The sequence below is a fragment of the Gymnodraco acuticeps genome, unplaced genomic scaffold, assembly GCF_902827175.1.
Source record: "Gymnodraco acuticeps unplaced genomic scaffold, fGymAcu1.1, whole genome shotgun sequence".
Taxonomy (NCBI): Eukaryota; Metazoa; Chordata; class Actinopteri; order Perciformes; family Bathydraconidae; genus Gymnodraco; species Gymnodraco acuticeps.
In genome coordinates this window covers 11843-29058 of record NW_022989967.1, presented here as the reverse complement: position 1 = coordinate 29058, position 17216 = coordinate 11843, and the positions used below count along the sequence as shown (strand labels likewise).

Below are 17216 nucleotides of genomic sequence, written 5' to 3'. Positions count from 1 at the left end.
ATTTAAAGACATTTTTGATTAAAGATATGGGATTTAATGGTAGTTGGCGATATAAGGTTATTCCTACTTCCAAACTGAACAAATTGAAGGTATTTTTTATATATTTTTGAGCTCCTCCACACAAAGTATAGACAATTTTTTTCTTGGCTGCTAGTTTTAGTATTTTTCTCATTGTCTTTTTTATGAACCTCTCTCTCAGGTGAGTCCTCTTACCTGGACTTCAGCAGAGCAGACACTCGAGCGTGGTACTCCAGATGTTTCGGCCTGGATAAATACAAGGTGAGTGTAACAACCAAGCTAAGAGAAGCAACATAAACCAGATGTTTTGGGTCAAAATGAAAGGTATTTATTGATACACATTAAAAGGATACAAACATTAGTGTTTAATATTCTTACTCAGTGAGTTTTTTGAAAGCCATAAACTTGTTTCTTTCTGACGCAGGGATCGACGTCCTCGTTGTTTGTGTGGAACGATATGAACGAACCGTCTGTATTTGACGGGCCGGAGCAGACGATGCCGAAAGACGCAGTGCATTATGGGGGCTGGGAACACCGGGAACTGCACAACCTGTACGGCTTCTACCAGGTGAGAGGGTAGAGAAACTGTTGGGAAAATCCTGAATGTACTCTTCAATATGAGAGTACACATGCTAACAAAGCTATCCCAACTGCAGCTGTGAACATGACAGGATGTGTGATTACCTAGAAGAGCATCAGGACTGTTTGAGGCATATGATAGCTATGTGATTAACATGATGATTCAGCCTCTATGGAGACAGACATGAAGTGAAGAGACACAACAACAATCAAATTGTGTGTAGCAGAGAACCAGGAGGTTACATTACAAATCTAGTTTTTAGTTGAAGTCTGATCTATACGGCTTTACAAACTCAATCCATCCCTTCCAACACTTGTCAAATGTGTCTGTCTTGAGTCTTAGAGCAAATGTTACATTTTCTACAATTTCATTTTCACCTCCTGCATATCTGACAGGTGTAAAACTTGACTACCTGACAGTTATTAGTAAAGTACGTGCTGTGATTTTCTGCATTATGGTTATTTTGTTTACTCTCAGCACATGGCCACAGCAGACGGTCTGATAACTCGCTCCGGAGGTTCAGAGCGACCCTTCATTCTGACTCGCTCCTTCTTCGCTGGCTCACAGAGATTTGGTATGTTTTTATATATTTATTTATTTTATACAAAGTGGACAATGATGGCTGGGACATTACAGCCAGCACAATGAGTAAAATAGTAAGCAAACTTGTCTAGAAAGTCTAGATCAGGGGGGTCAAACTCAAATACACATTGGGACAAAATTAAAAAATGGGTACTAGTCGAGGGCCGGACTGGTTCAATGTTCTTATTGAAATGAACTTATTGCACATATTAAACCTGGAACTAACAAAGCTTAAATGATTGCCTATAAAAACAACATTAAACAATAAACTAGAGAATGCAATTCCTGAAGAAATTGCTAGTGGGAATGCTTTATGCTGAAAAGCTGACGCTAAACTGCTATGCTGAAATGTAATGTGTAAGAAGAAAGTGAAGAATTTAGATTGAAATGATACGTGAACACAGGGGGCTTGAATGTGTGATGAGAGAAGAAAAGAAAGTAAAAAGGCTTGGAAAAGCAGCAGAATATTTGAACTGCAAACTTTTGAACTAACTTAATGGCGAATGATCTGTCGCCATGCCAACGGCATTTGGTGACATCCCATAATACGCTTAGGTGCGTTGATGGCTGCATCGTTACCAAACCTGTGAAGTTTTGGGGCGTTTGGAGCAGTTTCACTGAAGTTATGAGAAAACCGTGTTTCATGGCGAGCATTGTGTTGCCATGGCAACGGCATTTGAAGAAATCTCAAAACTGTCACGTAGATGTCTTCACGGCTGGACTGTTAGCACACAGGTGAAGTTTGACCACTTTTTGAACATTTTCATAGGAGTTATAGCAACATCATGTTTTATGGCGAGGGATGCGTTTCCATGGAAACGGCATATGGTGAGATCTCAGATTTGGCGTAGAGCTGTTGAGGCATGGACCGGTGATATACAAGTGAAGATTGGGGGACGATTGGACCGTGTCGATTGGACTTACAGCCACATCGTGTTTCATGGCGAGTGGTCTGTCGCCATGGCAACGGCATTTATGACACCCCATACTACGCTTAGATGCGTTGATGGCTGCATCGTTACCAAACCTGTGAAGTTCTGCGCTGTTTGGAGTATTTTCACTGAAGTTATGAGAAAACCGTGTTTCAAGGCGAGCATTGTGTTGCCATGGCAACGGCATTTGAAGAAATCTCCAAACTGTCCCGTAGATGTCTTCACAGCTGGACTGTCAGCACACTGCTACCTGGAGGCTGCTGCTCTGAGCACGTCAGCATCGTGTTCCATTACACAGGTGTTTATAGTTGAGCTAACGAGGTGTGCAGAGATCACAGGTTTCCATTGTTCTGAATGAGAGATGAACCTCTTACATGTGAACGTTTTGTGGAAGAACCGTAACAGATATCTGTGAAATTTCAAAACGTGAAGCATGTCAAGGAAGTTGAGTATCTGAAGTGTAATTTTTGTTTAGTTTCGGGTTAATAATGTGGCCTTTTTGGCAGTTTAACTAAAGGTGTGCGGCTGCTGCCGTGAGGAAATATCAGCCTGAAATTACAATGGGCTTCAATGGAGGCATGTTGAACGTTTTTGTCACTTCATGCCCTCAAGAGGCATTTTGTTTAATTATTTTTTGCTTAATTATTTGTCATTTTTCAAGCTACGAGATGTTTTCCTACGTTTGTCATGAAGAATTATGTCTCTGGAATGTAGGGTTTGGGAATTATGGCAGTTTTTAAAAAATATATGAAGGCAAATTTCAAGATGTCTTACCCTCTAGCTGTGACATCACACACGTTAATGTTAAAATGTGAAGAAAACCTCTCAAACAAGGTCTGAACAATGTTTAATATCTCTAAAAGTAAGAATCAGATTTAAAAGTTGTTTTACACGAATAATGTCAGAAAGATGTCTAACATTTTAAAGTTGGAATGGGGTTTCTGAGTGAAAGCATGAAGGAACAGTTAGCATTTGAAGTCGCATGAAGATTTGTTGAAGTCTGAAGAGTTTCTCCATTGACTTCAATGTTTAAAAATGTGATGTATTATGGGATGTATCTCTGGAATTATGAAAGTTATGAATGAGAAAAGTAATAGCCATCGATTCCCGACCGAGCTGAACGTTTCGATGTTTGAACAGAGTTTCTGCGATGTTCAATGCGAGAGGAGAAGAGGGCCAAAATACCGGCGGAATAATAATAATAATAAACTTTTTGTGCGTAGAATAACAGTTAGTGGGAATGCTGTCAGCATTCCCACTAATTTATCAGCTGCATTCATTTCTTATGGCTCTATCTGCAGCTTTTCCAGAGTCATTTTTTATGAGTACATTTTCCCACAGGCCAACAACAGCTTCAACAAAACTATTCCCCTCAAAGAACAAACCAAACATGCCCTGTTGTCCTGAGAGAGAAAGTGCAGAAGGAAACATCCATTAAACTCAGTGTGCTGCTCTGTGATGCTAGCTCAGATACTTGGCATCTCATCTTGGGTGCAAGGTCATCAATGTTTGTCTCAGGCTCTGAGCGGAGGAGACCCTCAGGATGGAGTGAAGGTGTGCGTGCAATATACCGGCGGGCCAGATCTAATAGTAATTAGAAATGATCCTGCGGGCCGAAATTAAATCCACCAAGGCCCTGATTTGGCCCCCGGGCCTTGAGTTTGACTCGTGGTCTAGATTATCATAATAATCCAGTTTTTATCTCCTTTGAAGGCAAAGAGTAAAAAGTAATGCTAGGAGTGCAGAGAGCCTCTTAATTTGGATATCTGGTCAGGATTGTAAAGAAAAGGGTCACATTTCCCAGCCTAAATCTCTCCTTATGTTGCTTTAATTTGTTGAAGTGCTTGAAAGGTTTACTTGTACTCCTTATTTTTTTATCTTGTTATTTGTGTTCTCTTTGCTTTTTAATGCATTAAAATGTAATGTTACAAATGCTGTAATGTATTTGTAAAGCCCTTTGAAGTGGCTTTATTTAAAAATAATCTCATCTTGCCTTTGTCAATGATGTCTTTAGTGTTTTTGTATAGGTTGTAAGCATCCTCTTAGTAATAGAAACATTAATCTGACTCCCATGTGGTGTCCCCATGGTGGTTTGATACCTGCAGTTTGTTGTAATGTTTCTCTTTGGGGTGCAGGAGCAGTTTGGACCGGGGACAACGTGGCGAGCTGGGAGTATCTGAAGGTCTCCGTCCCCATGCTGCTGTCGCTCAGCGTGGCCGGCATCGCTTTCTGTGGAGGTGAGTTCATGGTGGATTTCTTAAAGGTCACCTATTATGCAAAATCCACTTCTTCATGTCTCTTCTATCAACATGTGTCCCCTCTTCTTCTTCATGTCTTCTTCTACATCAACATGTGTCCCCTCTTCTCATGTCTCTTCTACATCAACATGTGTCCCCTCTTCTTCATGTCTCTTCTACATCAACATGTGTCCCCTCTTCTTCATGTCTCTTCTACATCAACATGTGTCCCCTCTTCTTCATGTCTCTTCTACATCAACATGTGTCCCCTCTTCTTCATGTCTCTTCTACATCAACATGTGTCCCCTCTTCATGTCTGTCTCTTCTACATCAACATGTGTCCCCTCTTCTTCATGTCTCTTCTACATCAACATGTGTCCCCTCTTCTTCATGTCTCTTCTACATCAACATGTGTCCCCTCTTCTTCATGTCTCTTCTACATCAACATGTGTCCCCTCTTCTTCATGTCTCTTCTACATCAACATGTGTCCCCTCTTCTCATGTCTCTTCTACATCAACATGTGTCCCCTCTTCTTCATGTCTCTTCTACATCAACATGTGTCCCCTCTTCTTCTTCTTCTCTCTCTATCAACATGTGTCCCCTCTTCTCTCTTCTCAACATGTGTCCCCTCTTCTTCATGTCTCTTCTACATCAACATGTGTCCCCTCTTCTTCATGTCTCTTCTACATCAACATGTGTCCCCTCTTCTTCATGTCTCTTCTACATCAACATGTGTCCCCTCTTCTTCATGTCTCTTCTACATCAACATGTGTCCCCTCTTCTTCATGTCTCTTCTACATCAACATGTGTCCCCTCTTCTTCATGTCTCTCTACATCAACATGTGTCCCCTCTTCTTCTGTCTCTTCTACATCAACATGTGTCCACTCTTCTCCATGTCTCTTCTACATCAACATGTCCCTCTTCCTCATGTCTCTTCTACATCAACATGTGTCCCTCTTCTTCATGTCTCTTCTACATCAACATGTGTCCCCTCTCTTCATCAACATGTGTCCCCTCTTCTTCATGTCTCTTCTACATCAACATGTGTCCCCTCTTCTTCATATCTCTTCTACATCAACATGTGTCCCCTCTTCTTCATGTCTCTTCTACATCAACATGTGTCCCCTCTTCTTCATGTCTCTTCTACATCAACATGTGTCCCCCTCTTCTTCATGTCTCTTCTACATCAACATGTGTCCCCTCTTCTTCATGTCTCTTCTACATCAACATGTGTCCCCTCTTCTCTATGTCTCTTCTACATCAACATGTGTCCCCTCTTCTTCATCAACATGTGTCCCCTCTTCTTCATGTCTCTTCTACATCAACATGTGTCCCCTCTTCTTCATGTCTCTTCTACATCAACATGTGTCCCCTCTTCTTCATGTCTCTTCTACATCAACATGTGTCCCCTCTTCTTCATGTCTCTTCTACATCAACATGTGTCCCCTCTGTGGAAAGAGACTCGGAAAGTTTCAGGAACAAAGATTCTCTTTTTGATCAATTTCTATAAAAACCTGTCTGAAAATGAGCTGATCAGATTTTGGTCACTTTGTGATGTCATAACGATGTTTTGTCTTGTGTAACCATTAGCCAATCAGCAACCAGGGTAACCCCCCCCCCCCCCCCCCCCGAATCTCCTCCTAGAGCACCATTGAGTTCTTTGTAACCAAATGTCTCTCAGAGGGGCGTGGGGAGGGGCTCCTTATTTTCATCTAAAGTAACAGACAGAGAACCAGCACTTTGGAAACAGGGCTGAAACAGAGGGGATTATGGGTAATGCTGCAATGATCTGTTTGGTGTTTCAGCCAATCAGAGACAGGTTCTGTATATATCTGAGACCTGTGATATATTGATGAAGAACAGTATAATAGGGGACCTTTAATGTGATGTGGCCAGACTGTAATTCTGTGATATCTCTGGTACCACTCCATCCTCTCATACTGTCCTCCCTCCGTGTTTTTCAGCTGATGTCGGTGGTTTTGTTCAGGATCCGGACCCAGAGCTGTTGGTCCGATGGTACCAGGCGGCGGCGCTGCAGCCCTTCTTCAGAGGTCACTCTGCCAAGGAGACGAAGAGACGAGAGCCTTGGCTGTTCGGACAGGAGGTCACCGATAGGATCCGCACCGCCATCACACAGAGGTACACAAAGAATCACCATCAGAACAAGACAAGACTTAGGTGTATAATGGTGTGTAGGAGCAAACACGATTTAAAGGTCCGCTATCATACTGTTCTTCATCAATATATCCCAGGTCTCAGATATATACAGAGCCTGTCTCTGATTGGCTGAAACACCAAACAGATCATTGCAACATTACCCATAATCCCCTCTGTTTCAGCCCTGTTTCCAAAGTGCTGATTCTCTGTCTGTTACTTTAGATGAAAATAAGGAGCCCTTCCCCACGCCCCTCTGAGAGACATTTGGTTACAAAGAACTCAATGGTGCTCTAGGAGGAGATTCAGGTGATAAGGGGGGGGGGGGTTACCTTGGTTGCTGATTGGCTAATGGTTACACAAGACAAAACATCGTTATGACATCATAAAGTGGCCAAAATCTGATCAGCTCATTTTCAGACAGGTTTTTATAGAAATGGATCAAAAAGAGAGAGAATCTTTGTTCCTGAAACTTTCAGAGTCTCTTTCCACAGAGGGGGACACATGTTGATGTAGAAGAGGACATGAAGAAGAGGGGACACAATGTTGATGTAGAAGAGACATGAAGAAGAGGGGACACATGTTGATGTAGAAGAGACATGAAGAAGAGGGGACACATGTTGATGTAGAAGAGACATGAAGAAGAGGGGACACATGTTGATGTAGAAGAGACATGAAGAAGAGGGGACACATGTTGATGTAGAAGAGACATAGAGAAGAGGGGACACATGTTGATGTAGAAGAGACATGAAGAAGAGGGGACACATGTTGATGTAGAAGAGACATGAAGAAGAGGGGACACATGTTGATGTAGAGAGAGACATGGAAGAAGGGGACACATGTTGATGTAGAAGAGACATGAAGAAGAGGGGACACATGTTGATGAAGAAGAGACATGGAGAAGAGGGGACACATGTTGATGTAGAAGAGACATGAAGAAGAGGGGACACATGTTGATGAAGAAGAGACATGGAGAAGAGGGGGCACATGTTGATGTAGAAGAGACATAGAGAAGAGGGGGGCACATGTTGATGTAGAAGAGACATAGAGAAGAGGGGACACATGTTGATGTAGAAGAGACATGAAGAAGAGGGGACACATGTTGATGTAGAAGAGACATGAAGAAGAGGGGACACATGTTGATGTAGAAGAGACATAGAGAAGAGGGGGCACATGTTGATGTAGAAGAGACATAGAGAAGAGGGGACACATGTTGATGTAGAAGAGACATGAAGAAGAGGGGACACATGTTGATGTAGAAGAGACATGAAGAAGAGGGGACACATGTTGATGTAGAAGAGACATAGAGAAGAGGGGACACATGTTGATGTAGAAGAGACATGAAGAAGAGGGGACACATGTTGATGTAGAAGAGACATTGAGAAGAGGGGACACATGTTGAGGTAGAAGAGACATGGAGAAGAGGGGACACATGTTGATGAAGAAGAGACATGAAGAAGAGGGGACACATGTTGATGTAGGAGAGACATGAAGAAGAGGGGACACATGTTGATGTAGAAGAGACATGGAGAAGAGGGGACACATGTTGATGAAGAAGAGACATGAAGAAGAGGGGACACATGTTGATGAAGAAGAGACATGAAGAAGAGGGGACACATGTTGATGTAGAAGAGACATGAAGAAGAGGGGACACATGTTGATTGTAGGAGAGACATGAAGAAGAGGGACACATGTTGATGTAGAAGAGACATGAAGAAGAGGGGACACATGTTGATGTAGAAGAGACATGAAGAAGAGGGGACACATGTTGATGTAGAAGAGACATGAAGAAGAGGGGACACATGTTGATGAAGAAGAGACATGAAGAAGAGGGGACACATGTTGATGTAGAAGAGACATGAGAAGAGGGGACACATGTTGATGTAGAAGAGACATGAAGAAGAGGGGACACATGTTGATGTAGAAGAGACATGAAGAAGAGGGGGACACATGTTGATGTAGAGAGACATGGAGAAGAGGGGACACATGTTGATGTAGAAGAGACATGAAGAAGAGGGGACACATGTTGATGTAGAAAGAGACATGAAGAAGAGGGGACACATGTTGATGTAGAAGAGACATGAAGAAGAGGGGACACATGTTGATGTAGAACAGACATGAAGAAGAGGGGACACATGTTGATGTAGAAGAGACATGAAGAAGAGGGGACACATGTTGATGTAGAGAGACATGAAGAAGAGGGGACACATGTTGATTAGACATAAGAGAGAGGGGGAACCATGTTGATGAGAAGAGACATGGAGAAGAGGGACACATGTTTGATGTATGAAGAGACATGAAGAAGAGGGACACCATGTTGATGTAGAAGAGACATGGAAAGAGGGGACACATGTTGATGTAGAAGAGACATGGAGAAGAGGGGACACATGTTTGATGTAGAAGAGACATGAAGAAGAGGGGGACACATGTTGAATGTAGAAGAGACATGAAGAAGAGGGGACACATGTGATGTAGAAGAGACATGGAGAAAGAGGGGACACATGTTGATGTAGAAGAGACATAGAGAAGAGGGGGCACATGTTGATGTAGAAGAGACATGAAGAAGAGGGGACACATGTTGATGTAGAAGAGACATGAAGAAGAGGGGACACATGTTGATGTAGAAGAGACATAGAGAAGAGGGGACACATGTTGATGTAGAAGAGACATGAAGAAGAGGGGACACATGTTGATGTAGAAGAGACATGAAGAAGAGGGGACACATGTTGATGTAGAAGAGACATGAAGAAGAGGGGACACATGTTGATGTAGAAGAGACATAGAGAAGAGGGGACACATGTTGATGTAGAAGAGACATGGAGAAGAGGGGACACATGTTGATGAAGAAGAGACATGGAGAAGAGGGGACACATGTTGATGTAGAAGAGACATGGAGAAGAGGGGACACATGTTGATGAAGAAGAGACATGAAGAAGAGGGGACACATGTTGATGAAGAAGAGACATGGAGAAGAGGGGACACATGTTGATGTAGAAGAGACATGGAGAAGAGGGGACACATGTTGATGAAGAAGAGACATGAAGAAGAGGGGACACATGTTGATGAAGAAGAGACATGAAGAAGAGGGGACACATGTTGATGTAGAAGAGACATGAAGAAGTGGATTTTGCATAATAGGTGACCTTTAAATAAAATCTACCTCAAAGTACTGTATGTCACGTTGTTGTTGTTGTTGTTGTGCTCTCAGGTACTGTTTGCTGCCGTACTGGTACACTCTGTTTCACCAGGCTCACACCTGTGGCCTGCCCCCCCTCAGGTGAGGTCTGCTGCCCTCTGCTGCTCACAAAACAAACAGATCCTCTTTCAAATAAATGTTAAAGCCGTCCAGAAGTCTCTGAACATGTCATTCACCCCGCGCAGGCCTCTGTGGGTGGAGTTCCCGGCAGAGCAGAGCGCCTTCTCCGTGGACCACCAGTTCATGATCGGTGATCAATAACATTTGAATGATCACTTTGCGCTGCAGTTATTTCACTTCTGTTATTCTCACTTTAACCGTCTTTGATTGTAATCCAGGAGGAGCTCTGCTGGCCTGTCCTGTAACTGAAGCTCAAGTTAAGGAAGTCAAAGTCTTACTTCCTGGATCTAACGAGGTAAATATATTAATTAATACTTATTATACATCAGCGTGGATGAGTTATTTACGATGTTTCTGATTCAGGTTTGGTACGACGTCCACTCTGCAGAGGAGTTTAAAGGAGGAAGGACTCTGGCTCTTCCTGTCACTCTGGACACAGTGAGCGTTTGTCTTTATACATATCATTTAAATAAAAATAATTAATAATAATACAAAATTAAAGCTACAGGCTACATATTTTACATTTACACACAAAGCATAAAATGTATATAAATCAAATACAATAGAGAAGAAAATACTTGTTGTTAATATGTAAAGGTTTGTGTCTGTCGTTAAAATAAAAATAAATATTTCACATAAAATATGCTTGTATGCTATAACGTGTTTGTTTCATCTTTTGATAGAAACACAGAAATAGAAAAACAGTATATTTACATATATATAATATCATTCCCATTTACTGACATACATACACTTAAACATACATTATGCTTGTATACATACAGCGCACAGTGTAAGAAATGACGGGCAAAATAACAAGGATGCAAAAAAATTCAAGATGCATCAAGTATTAAATACGATCATTATTGAAATGATTTTTTATGATGAGTTAATTATTAAATAATCCTCCCCACATACTTTATTTATATATTCAGATATATTCCCTGTGCTTCAGGTCCCTGTGTTCCAGCGTGGAGGCTCGGTGCTCTGCAGGGCCGCAGGACGTGTTTCCTGCACCGCTGACCTCCAGCTGCTGCCCCTCTCCATCACTGTGGCCCCTAACCCTCAGGTAAACATTAAAGGTCACCTATTGTGCAAAATCCACTTCTTCATGTCTCTTCTACATCAACATGTGTCCCCTCTTCTTCATGTCTCTTCTACATCAACATGTGTCCCCTCTTCTTCATGTATCTTCTACATCAACATGTGTCCCCTCTTCTCCATGTCTCTTCTTCATCAACATGTGTCCCCTCTTCTTCATGTCTCTTCTACATCAACATGTGTCCCCTCTTCTTCATGTCTCTTCTACATCAACATGTGTCCCCTCTTCTCCATGTCTCTTCTACATCAACATGTGTCCCCTCTTCTTCATGTCTCTTCTACATCAACATGTGTCCCCTCTTCTTCATGTCTCTTCTACATCAACATGTGTCCCCTCTTCTTCATGTCTCTTCTACATCAACATGTGTCCCCTCTTCTTCATGTCTCTTCTTCATCAACATGTGTCCCCTCTTCTTCATGTATCTTCTACATCAACATGTGTCCCCTCTTCTTCATGTCTCTTCTTCATCAACATGTGTCCCCTCTTCTCCATGTCTCTTCTTCATCAACATGTGTCCCCTCTTCTTCATGTCTCTTCTACATCAACATGTGTCCCCTCTTCTTCATGTCTCTTCTTCATCAACATGTGTCCCCTCTTCTTCATGTCTCTTCTACATCAACATGTGTCCCCTCTTCTTCATGTCTCTTCTACATCAACATATGTCCCCTCTTCTTCATGTCTCTTCTACATCAACATGTGTCCCCTCTTCTTTATGTCTCTTCTACATCAACATGTGTCCCCTCTTCTTCATGTTTCTTCTACATCAACATGTGTCCCCTCTTCTTCATGTCTCTTCTACATCAACATGTGTCCCCTCTTCTTCATGTCTCTTCTACATCAACATGTGTCCCCTCTTCTTCATGTCTCCTCTACATCAACATGTGTCCCCTCTTCTTCATGTCTCTTCTACATCAACATGTGTCCCCTCTTCTTCATGTCTCTTCTACATCAACATGTGTCCCCTCTTCTTCATGTCTCTTCTACATCAACATGTGTCCCCTCTTCTTCATGTCTCTTCTACATCAACATGTGTCCCCTCTTCTTCATGTCTCTTCTTCATCAACATGTGTCCCCTCTGTGGAAAGAGACTCTGAAAGCTTCAGGAACAAAGATTCTCTCATTAACTTGTGAGTAAATAAATATGAATTAACCTCGTTGCGTTTGCAGGGTCTCGCTGACGGAGAGCTCTATCTGGACGACGGGCACTCCTTCAGATTCAGAGACAGGAAGTCCTTCAGCCGGCGGCGCTTCAGCTTCCTGTCCGACCGTCTGATCTGCCGGTGAGAAACACTGAGGAGGAGCGGACATTAAAAAAACATTTCTATTTATTTTTGTATTTTTCATGTGCAAGTTACACTAAAGCTGCACTGAGCCTCAATTAGTGGATTCACACAAACTGTGGATATTTAAATCATTTGCATTATCATTGTTATCATAGATCTTCGAAAGGGGATACAGAAACAGAAACACTTTAGTTATCGTGGGAGGGAAAGCCGGTTTCTTAAATTGATAACAGTTGCTCCATTTAAGAATAGAAATGAAATGGAATTAAAAATGGAATAAAATAAATAAATGAATACAATTTAAAAATATTATTAAATCATTTGTATTAAATTAAATAACAATAAACAAAACTTGAAGGTCTCCTATCATGCAAAATGCACTTTTTTATGTCTTTTCTACATCAACATGTGTGTCGGTGTGTCGGGGAACTCACGCAGCGTCAGAAAATAAAACCCTCTCTCTTTTCCTCCGTACCCAAATCTCTAAAAACGGGGAACAACGGAGCTGATCCAGATTTGCGTCCGATATGACGTAATATCTGAAATGTGGACCCACGGCCCAATCAGAAACGTTGCTATCAGAAACAATGCCCGACTGTTTTGGACGTAATATGGTCGGTGTTTACATTAGCATCGCTAACTCTCAGAGCTAACCTGTACTGGAGAGCATGTGTGTGAAGAAGCAGGAAGTAAAAAGGAACTCACCTTGTGGTATAACCGGCAAGAGAGAAAGCCTTTGAGCTCCAAACTGTTTCAGAGAGAATCCTTGATAATCCATGATATGGCGTTTCATCACGGCAGCATTTAGTTTAGACAGTAGCTGCCGGGTCCCGCATGAGCTCAGACCCAGAGGTCGCGTTAACCGAATATTTTCCGTCTATGACGGATTTTTTTTAACAATGACGGACAAATCTGAAAGCACTCCGTCATTTGACAGATTAGAACAAACTCGGAACAGCGCCAAAGTTTCCCCGCAGCGAGGCTCCGGTGTTATGCATGCCCACCAAAAAGGAAATTATACCGTTTCCAAACCTAACTGTGCCGTACAAATCATTGAAATGTCTGTGAGTTTTGGCTTTACGCTGTGCACGCTCCTGCGAGGTGCAGCAGCCATGCATAACACGGCGCATGTGAACTGTCCCCCCCCCCCCCCCCCCCGTTGACAGTTCACGAGCATGCTTGCCCCCCCCCCCCCCCCGTCAGGGTTGTGGTAAAGGCCGACGAGTAATTCTGGATTTTGACAGAAGTTTTACGATCCTGTCCGTCAAAATGACGGGCAGCGAAAAAGTCTAGCGCAACCTCCGCTCAGACCCCTCCTTTTTTTTGTTTTAAAGCTTTATCCCCAAATCAGCACTTTAGAAACAGGAAGTGAAACAGAGGGATATGAGGCATGGATAGAATGGGTGATCGGTTTGGTATTTTGAGCAAAACACTTCATAAACATGTTTTTTATATATTTCCCCGCTCAGAGACCCAGGTCGTTGCACGCATCTCTGCTTGTCTAGCTGACATCTCTCAGTGGATGTCTGCTCACCACCTCAAGCTCAACCTTGACAAGACTGAGCTGCTCTTCCTCCCGGGAAAAGATTGTCCCACTCTTGACCTAACAATCAACATCGGCACCTCAGTTGTTTCCCCGACTCAGACTGCAAGGAATCTGGGTGTGACCCTAGATAACAACCTGTCCTTCACTGCAAACATCGCTGCTACAACCCGTTGCTGCAGATACACGCTTTACAACATCAGGAAGATACGTCCCCAGCTGACTCAGAAAGCGACTCAGGTTCTGGTCCAGGCTCTCGTCATCTCACGCCTAGACTACTGCAACTCCCTCCTGGCTGGTCTACCTGCATGTGCCATCCGACCTCTGCAGCTCATCCAGAATGCAGCGGCTCGCCTGGTCTTCAACCTTCCTAAATTCTCCCACACCACTCCGCTCCTCCGCTCCCTTCACTGGCTTCCGGTAACTGCTAGAATCCACTTCAAGACACTGGTACTTGCTTACCATGCTGCGAGTGGATCTGGCCCTTCCTACATCCAGGACATGGTTAAACCGTACACCCCAGCGCGTGCACTACGCTCTGCATCAGCCAAACGACTCGTTGCGCCCTCGCTGCGAGGGGGACCCAAGTTCCCATCGGCGAAAACACGTGGGTTTGCTATCCTGGCTCCAAGATGGTGGAATGAGCTCCCCATTGACATCAGGACAGCAGATAGCTTGCACATCTTCCGGCGCAAACTGAAAACTCATCTCTTTCGACTCCACTTCGAGCGTTAGAACGATTAACGAAGCACTTTTATACTAATAAAGGACTGGATTACCTAAAGCCAGTTGAGTAGCACTTGAAATGTTTGGCTCTATGAAACCTGATATACTTATATGATTCTGTTTTCTTCAAGGTTGTGTCTTCCTGGTCGAATGTACTTATTGTAAGTCGCTTTGGATAAAAGCGTCAGCTAAATGCAATGCAATGTAATGTAATTTGTATACATCTGAGACCTATGCTATTGCCTAAACATAGCATGATAGGTGACCTTTAAATTAAATAACAATAAGCAAAAGTTAAGGTAAACATGTGCACATGTAGCACAATACATATTATTTGTGTCAAACCTGACATGAACTATTCCAATTTCAAATTAAATTGTCACTCACTAAAGTACGATCTTTGGTAGATATAATAATCAGAATTAATATTAAAACCACATTTAAATCCCAGGGTTGATTATGTATCGCCCCATAGGCAACGTTTGGTTTTTGCAGTCTCTGGATACATGACAAAGAAAGTATTACTCCCTACTTGTTCATATTAAAGACAAGTGTCAAAAGAAAAGCGTGATGTTTTGTGTTAATAACTTCTGATAGTATTTATTGTGTTTTCTTGCAGTGCTGCAGGTGAGGGGGAAACATTTGAGTGTGACACCGTCGTTCAGACGCTCACCGTCCTGGGACTGAAGAGAAAACCGTCCTCTGTGATCGTACATGTGAACGGTGAGGAGATCTAACATACATTATTTTTGTATTTTTAACATCATTTAAATAATTGAGAAGTAATAAAACAATGTCATTTTCAGAGGTGGGAGAAGTACTCAGATCTGGTACTTGAGTAAAAGTAGAAGTACTCAGATCTTGTACTTGAGTAAAAGTAGAAGTACTCAGATCTTGTACTTGAGTAAAAGTAGAAGTACTCAGATCTTGTTCTTGAGTAAAAGTAGAAGTACTCAGATCTGGTACTTGAGTAAAAGTAGAAGTACTCAGATCTGGTACTTGAGTAAAAGTAGAAGTACTCAGATCTGGTACTTGAGTAAAAGTAGAAGTACTCAGATCTTGTACTTGAGTAAAAGTAGAAGTACTCAGATCTTGTACTTGAGTAAAAGTAGAAGTACTCAGATCTTGTTCTTGAGTAAAAGTAGAAGTACTCAGATCTTTTACTTGAGTAAAAGTAGAAGTACTCAGATCTTGTACTTGAGTAAAAGTAGAAGTACTCAGATCTTGTCCTTGAGTAAAAATAGAAGTACTCAGATCTTGTCCTTGAGTAAAAGTAGAAGTACTCAGATCTTGTACTTGAGTAAAAGTAGAAGTACTCAGATCTTGTTCTTGAGTAGAAGTACTCAGATCTTGTTCTTGAGTAAAAGTAGAAGTACTCAGATCTTGTTCTTAAGTAAAAGTAGAAGTACTCAGATCTTGTACTTGAGTAAAAGTAGAAGTACTCAGATCTTGTTCTTGAGTAAAAGTAGAAGTACTAAGATCTTGTTATTGAGTAAAAGTAGAAGTACTAAGATCTTGTTATTGAGTAAAAGTAGAAGTACCAGTGTGTAGGAATACTCTGTTACAGTAAAAGTCCTGCATTCAAAATGTTCCTCAAGTAAAAGTAGAAAAGTATTCTCATCAAAATATAGTGAAAGTAGCGACAGTAAAAGTAGAAAAGTATCAGCATCAAAATATAGTGAAAGTAGCGACAGTAAAAGTAGTCGTTGTGCAGATTGGTCCATTTCAGAATAATATATATGATATGTTTTATAATGATTGATCATTAAAGTGTTATCAAAGCTGGTGAAGGTGCAGCTAGTTTGAATGACTTTGTATACTGCAGGGTAGCTGGTGGATTTACTCCAGGTGGAACTAAAGTCTGATTTAACACTTGATTAGATTTCACATCATTCATCCACATCTGTGAAGTAACTAAAGGTATTAAATACATGTAGTGGAGGAAAAGTACAAAGAAGCAAACAATGGAAATACTCAAGTAAAGTACAAGTACCTCAAAATTGTACTTAAGTACCGTACTTGAGTTAATGTACTTACTGTAGTTACTTTACACCACTGGATAAGTAATATATTAGGGGTTGAGGCATTATAAGAATGTAGGTTTCTTTCCGCATAGCATTTAATTATTGCACAGTACAATTGCAGAAGCAAGTGTCCGTATCGCAGGTTATATTTTATTTATTTTCGTCAGTATACATATCTTGTAGAAGCCAATGTAAACTATAACGTTCATTTTGTTGTTATTTACCCCCAGGTGCTGAAGATGTCTCGGCTGCGTTTGAGTTCCTGGAGAGCTGCTCCACGCTGACGGTGAAAGACCTGGAGCTCAGAGTGCTGACGGACTGGGAAATACAGATGTGTTAAAAAACTGTCAAAATATATCAGCTTCTGATTCCAGGTAAACAATGTCCGAGTCATTTTACAAAACGTGATAATATAGACTTAGGTGTTTAATTCAGTACGATGGTTGCCTTATTGCTTTTATGGTCTTCTTTTTAGGTCTTTATTTGTTTATTGTATTGTTTTATGTTTGAATTTGGGAATTAACTCTCACATAAATTATTAAAATTCAAGTTATAAAGACTGTTTGTCTTATTTTGAACAATTAAACCCAAAGATCTACCTATTATTATTTATTATTTTGGTTGTTAAAAATAATTATTACAATAAGGTTGTCATTATTTATACGGAAATGTTTTTGAGATCTAAACAAAAGTGATTTTTGAGGAAATATATTAAAA

The 17216-nt window shown here is 41.5% G+C and overlaps 1 protein-coding gene across 2 annotated transcripts; it reads left to right on the top strand.

Annotated features, from left to right (window-relative positions):
- Positions 1-199: 199 nt before the first annotated feature.
- ganc (glucosidase, alpha; neutral C) lies at positions 200-17056 on the top strand (the record flags this gene model as incomplete). 2 transcript variants are annotated; one of them, XR_004568505.1, is given in 13 exon segments in its annotated part: positions 200-279; positions 443-586; positions 1076-1172; positions 4248-4349; positions 6316-6490; positions 9714-9782; positions 9887-9951; positions 10040-10116; positions 10185-10259; positions 10777-10890; positions 12091-12203; positions 15073-15198; positions 16730-17056. XR_004568505.1 is itself a non-coding variant. In XM_034210773.1 (13 exon segments), coding segments are annotated over 13 exon segments (1325 nt in total), but the record flags the coding sequence as incomplete, so codon positions are not given.
- Between the last annotated feature and the right edge of the window lie 160 nt (positions 17057-17216).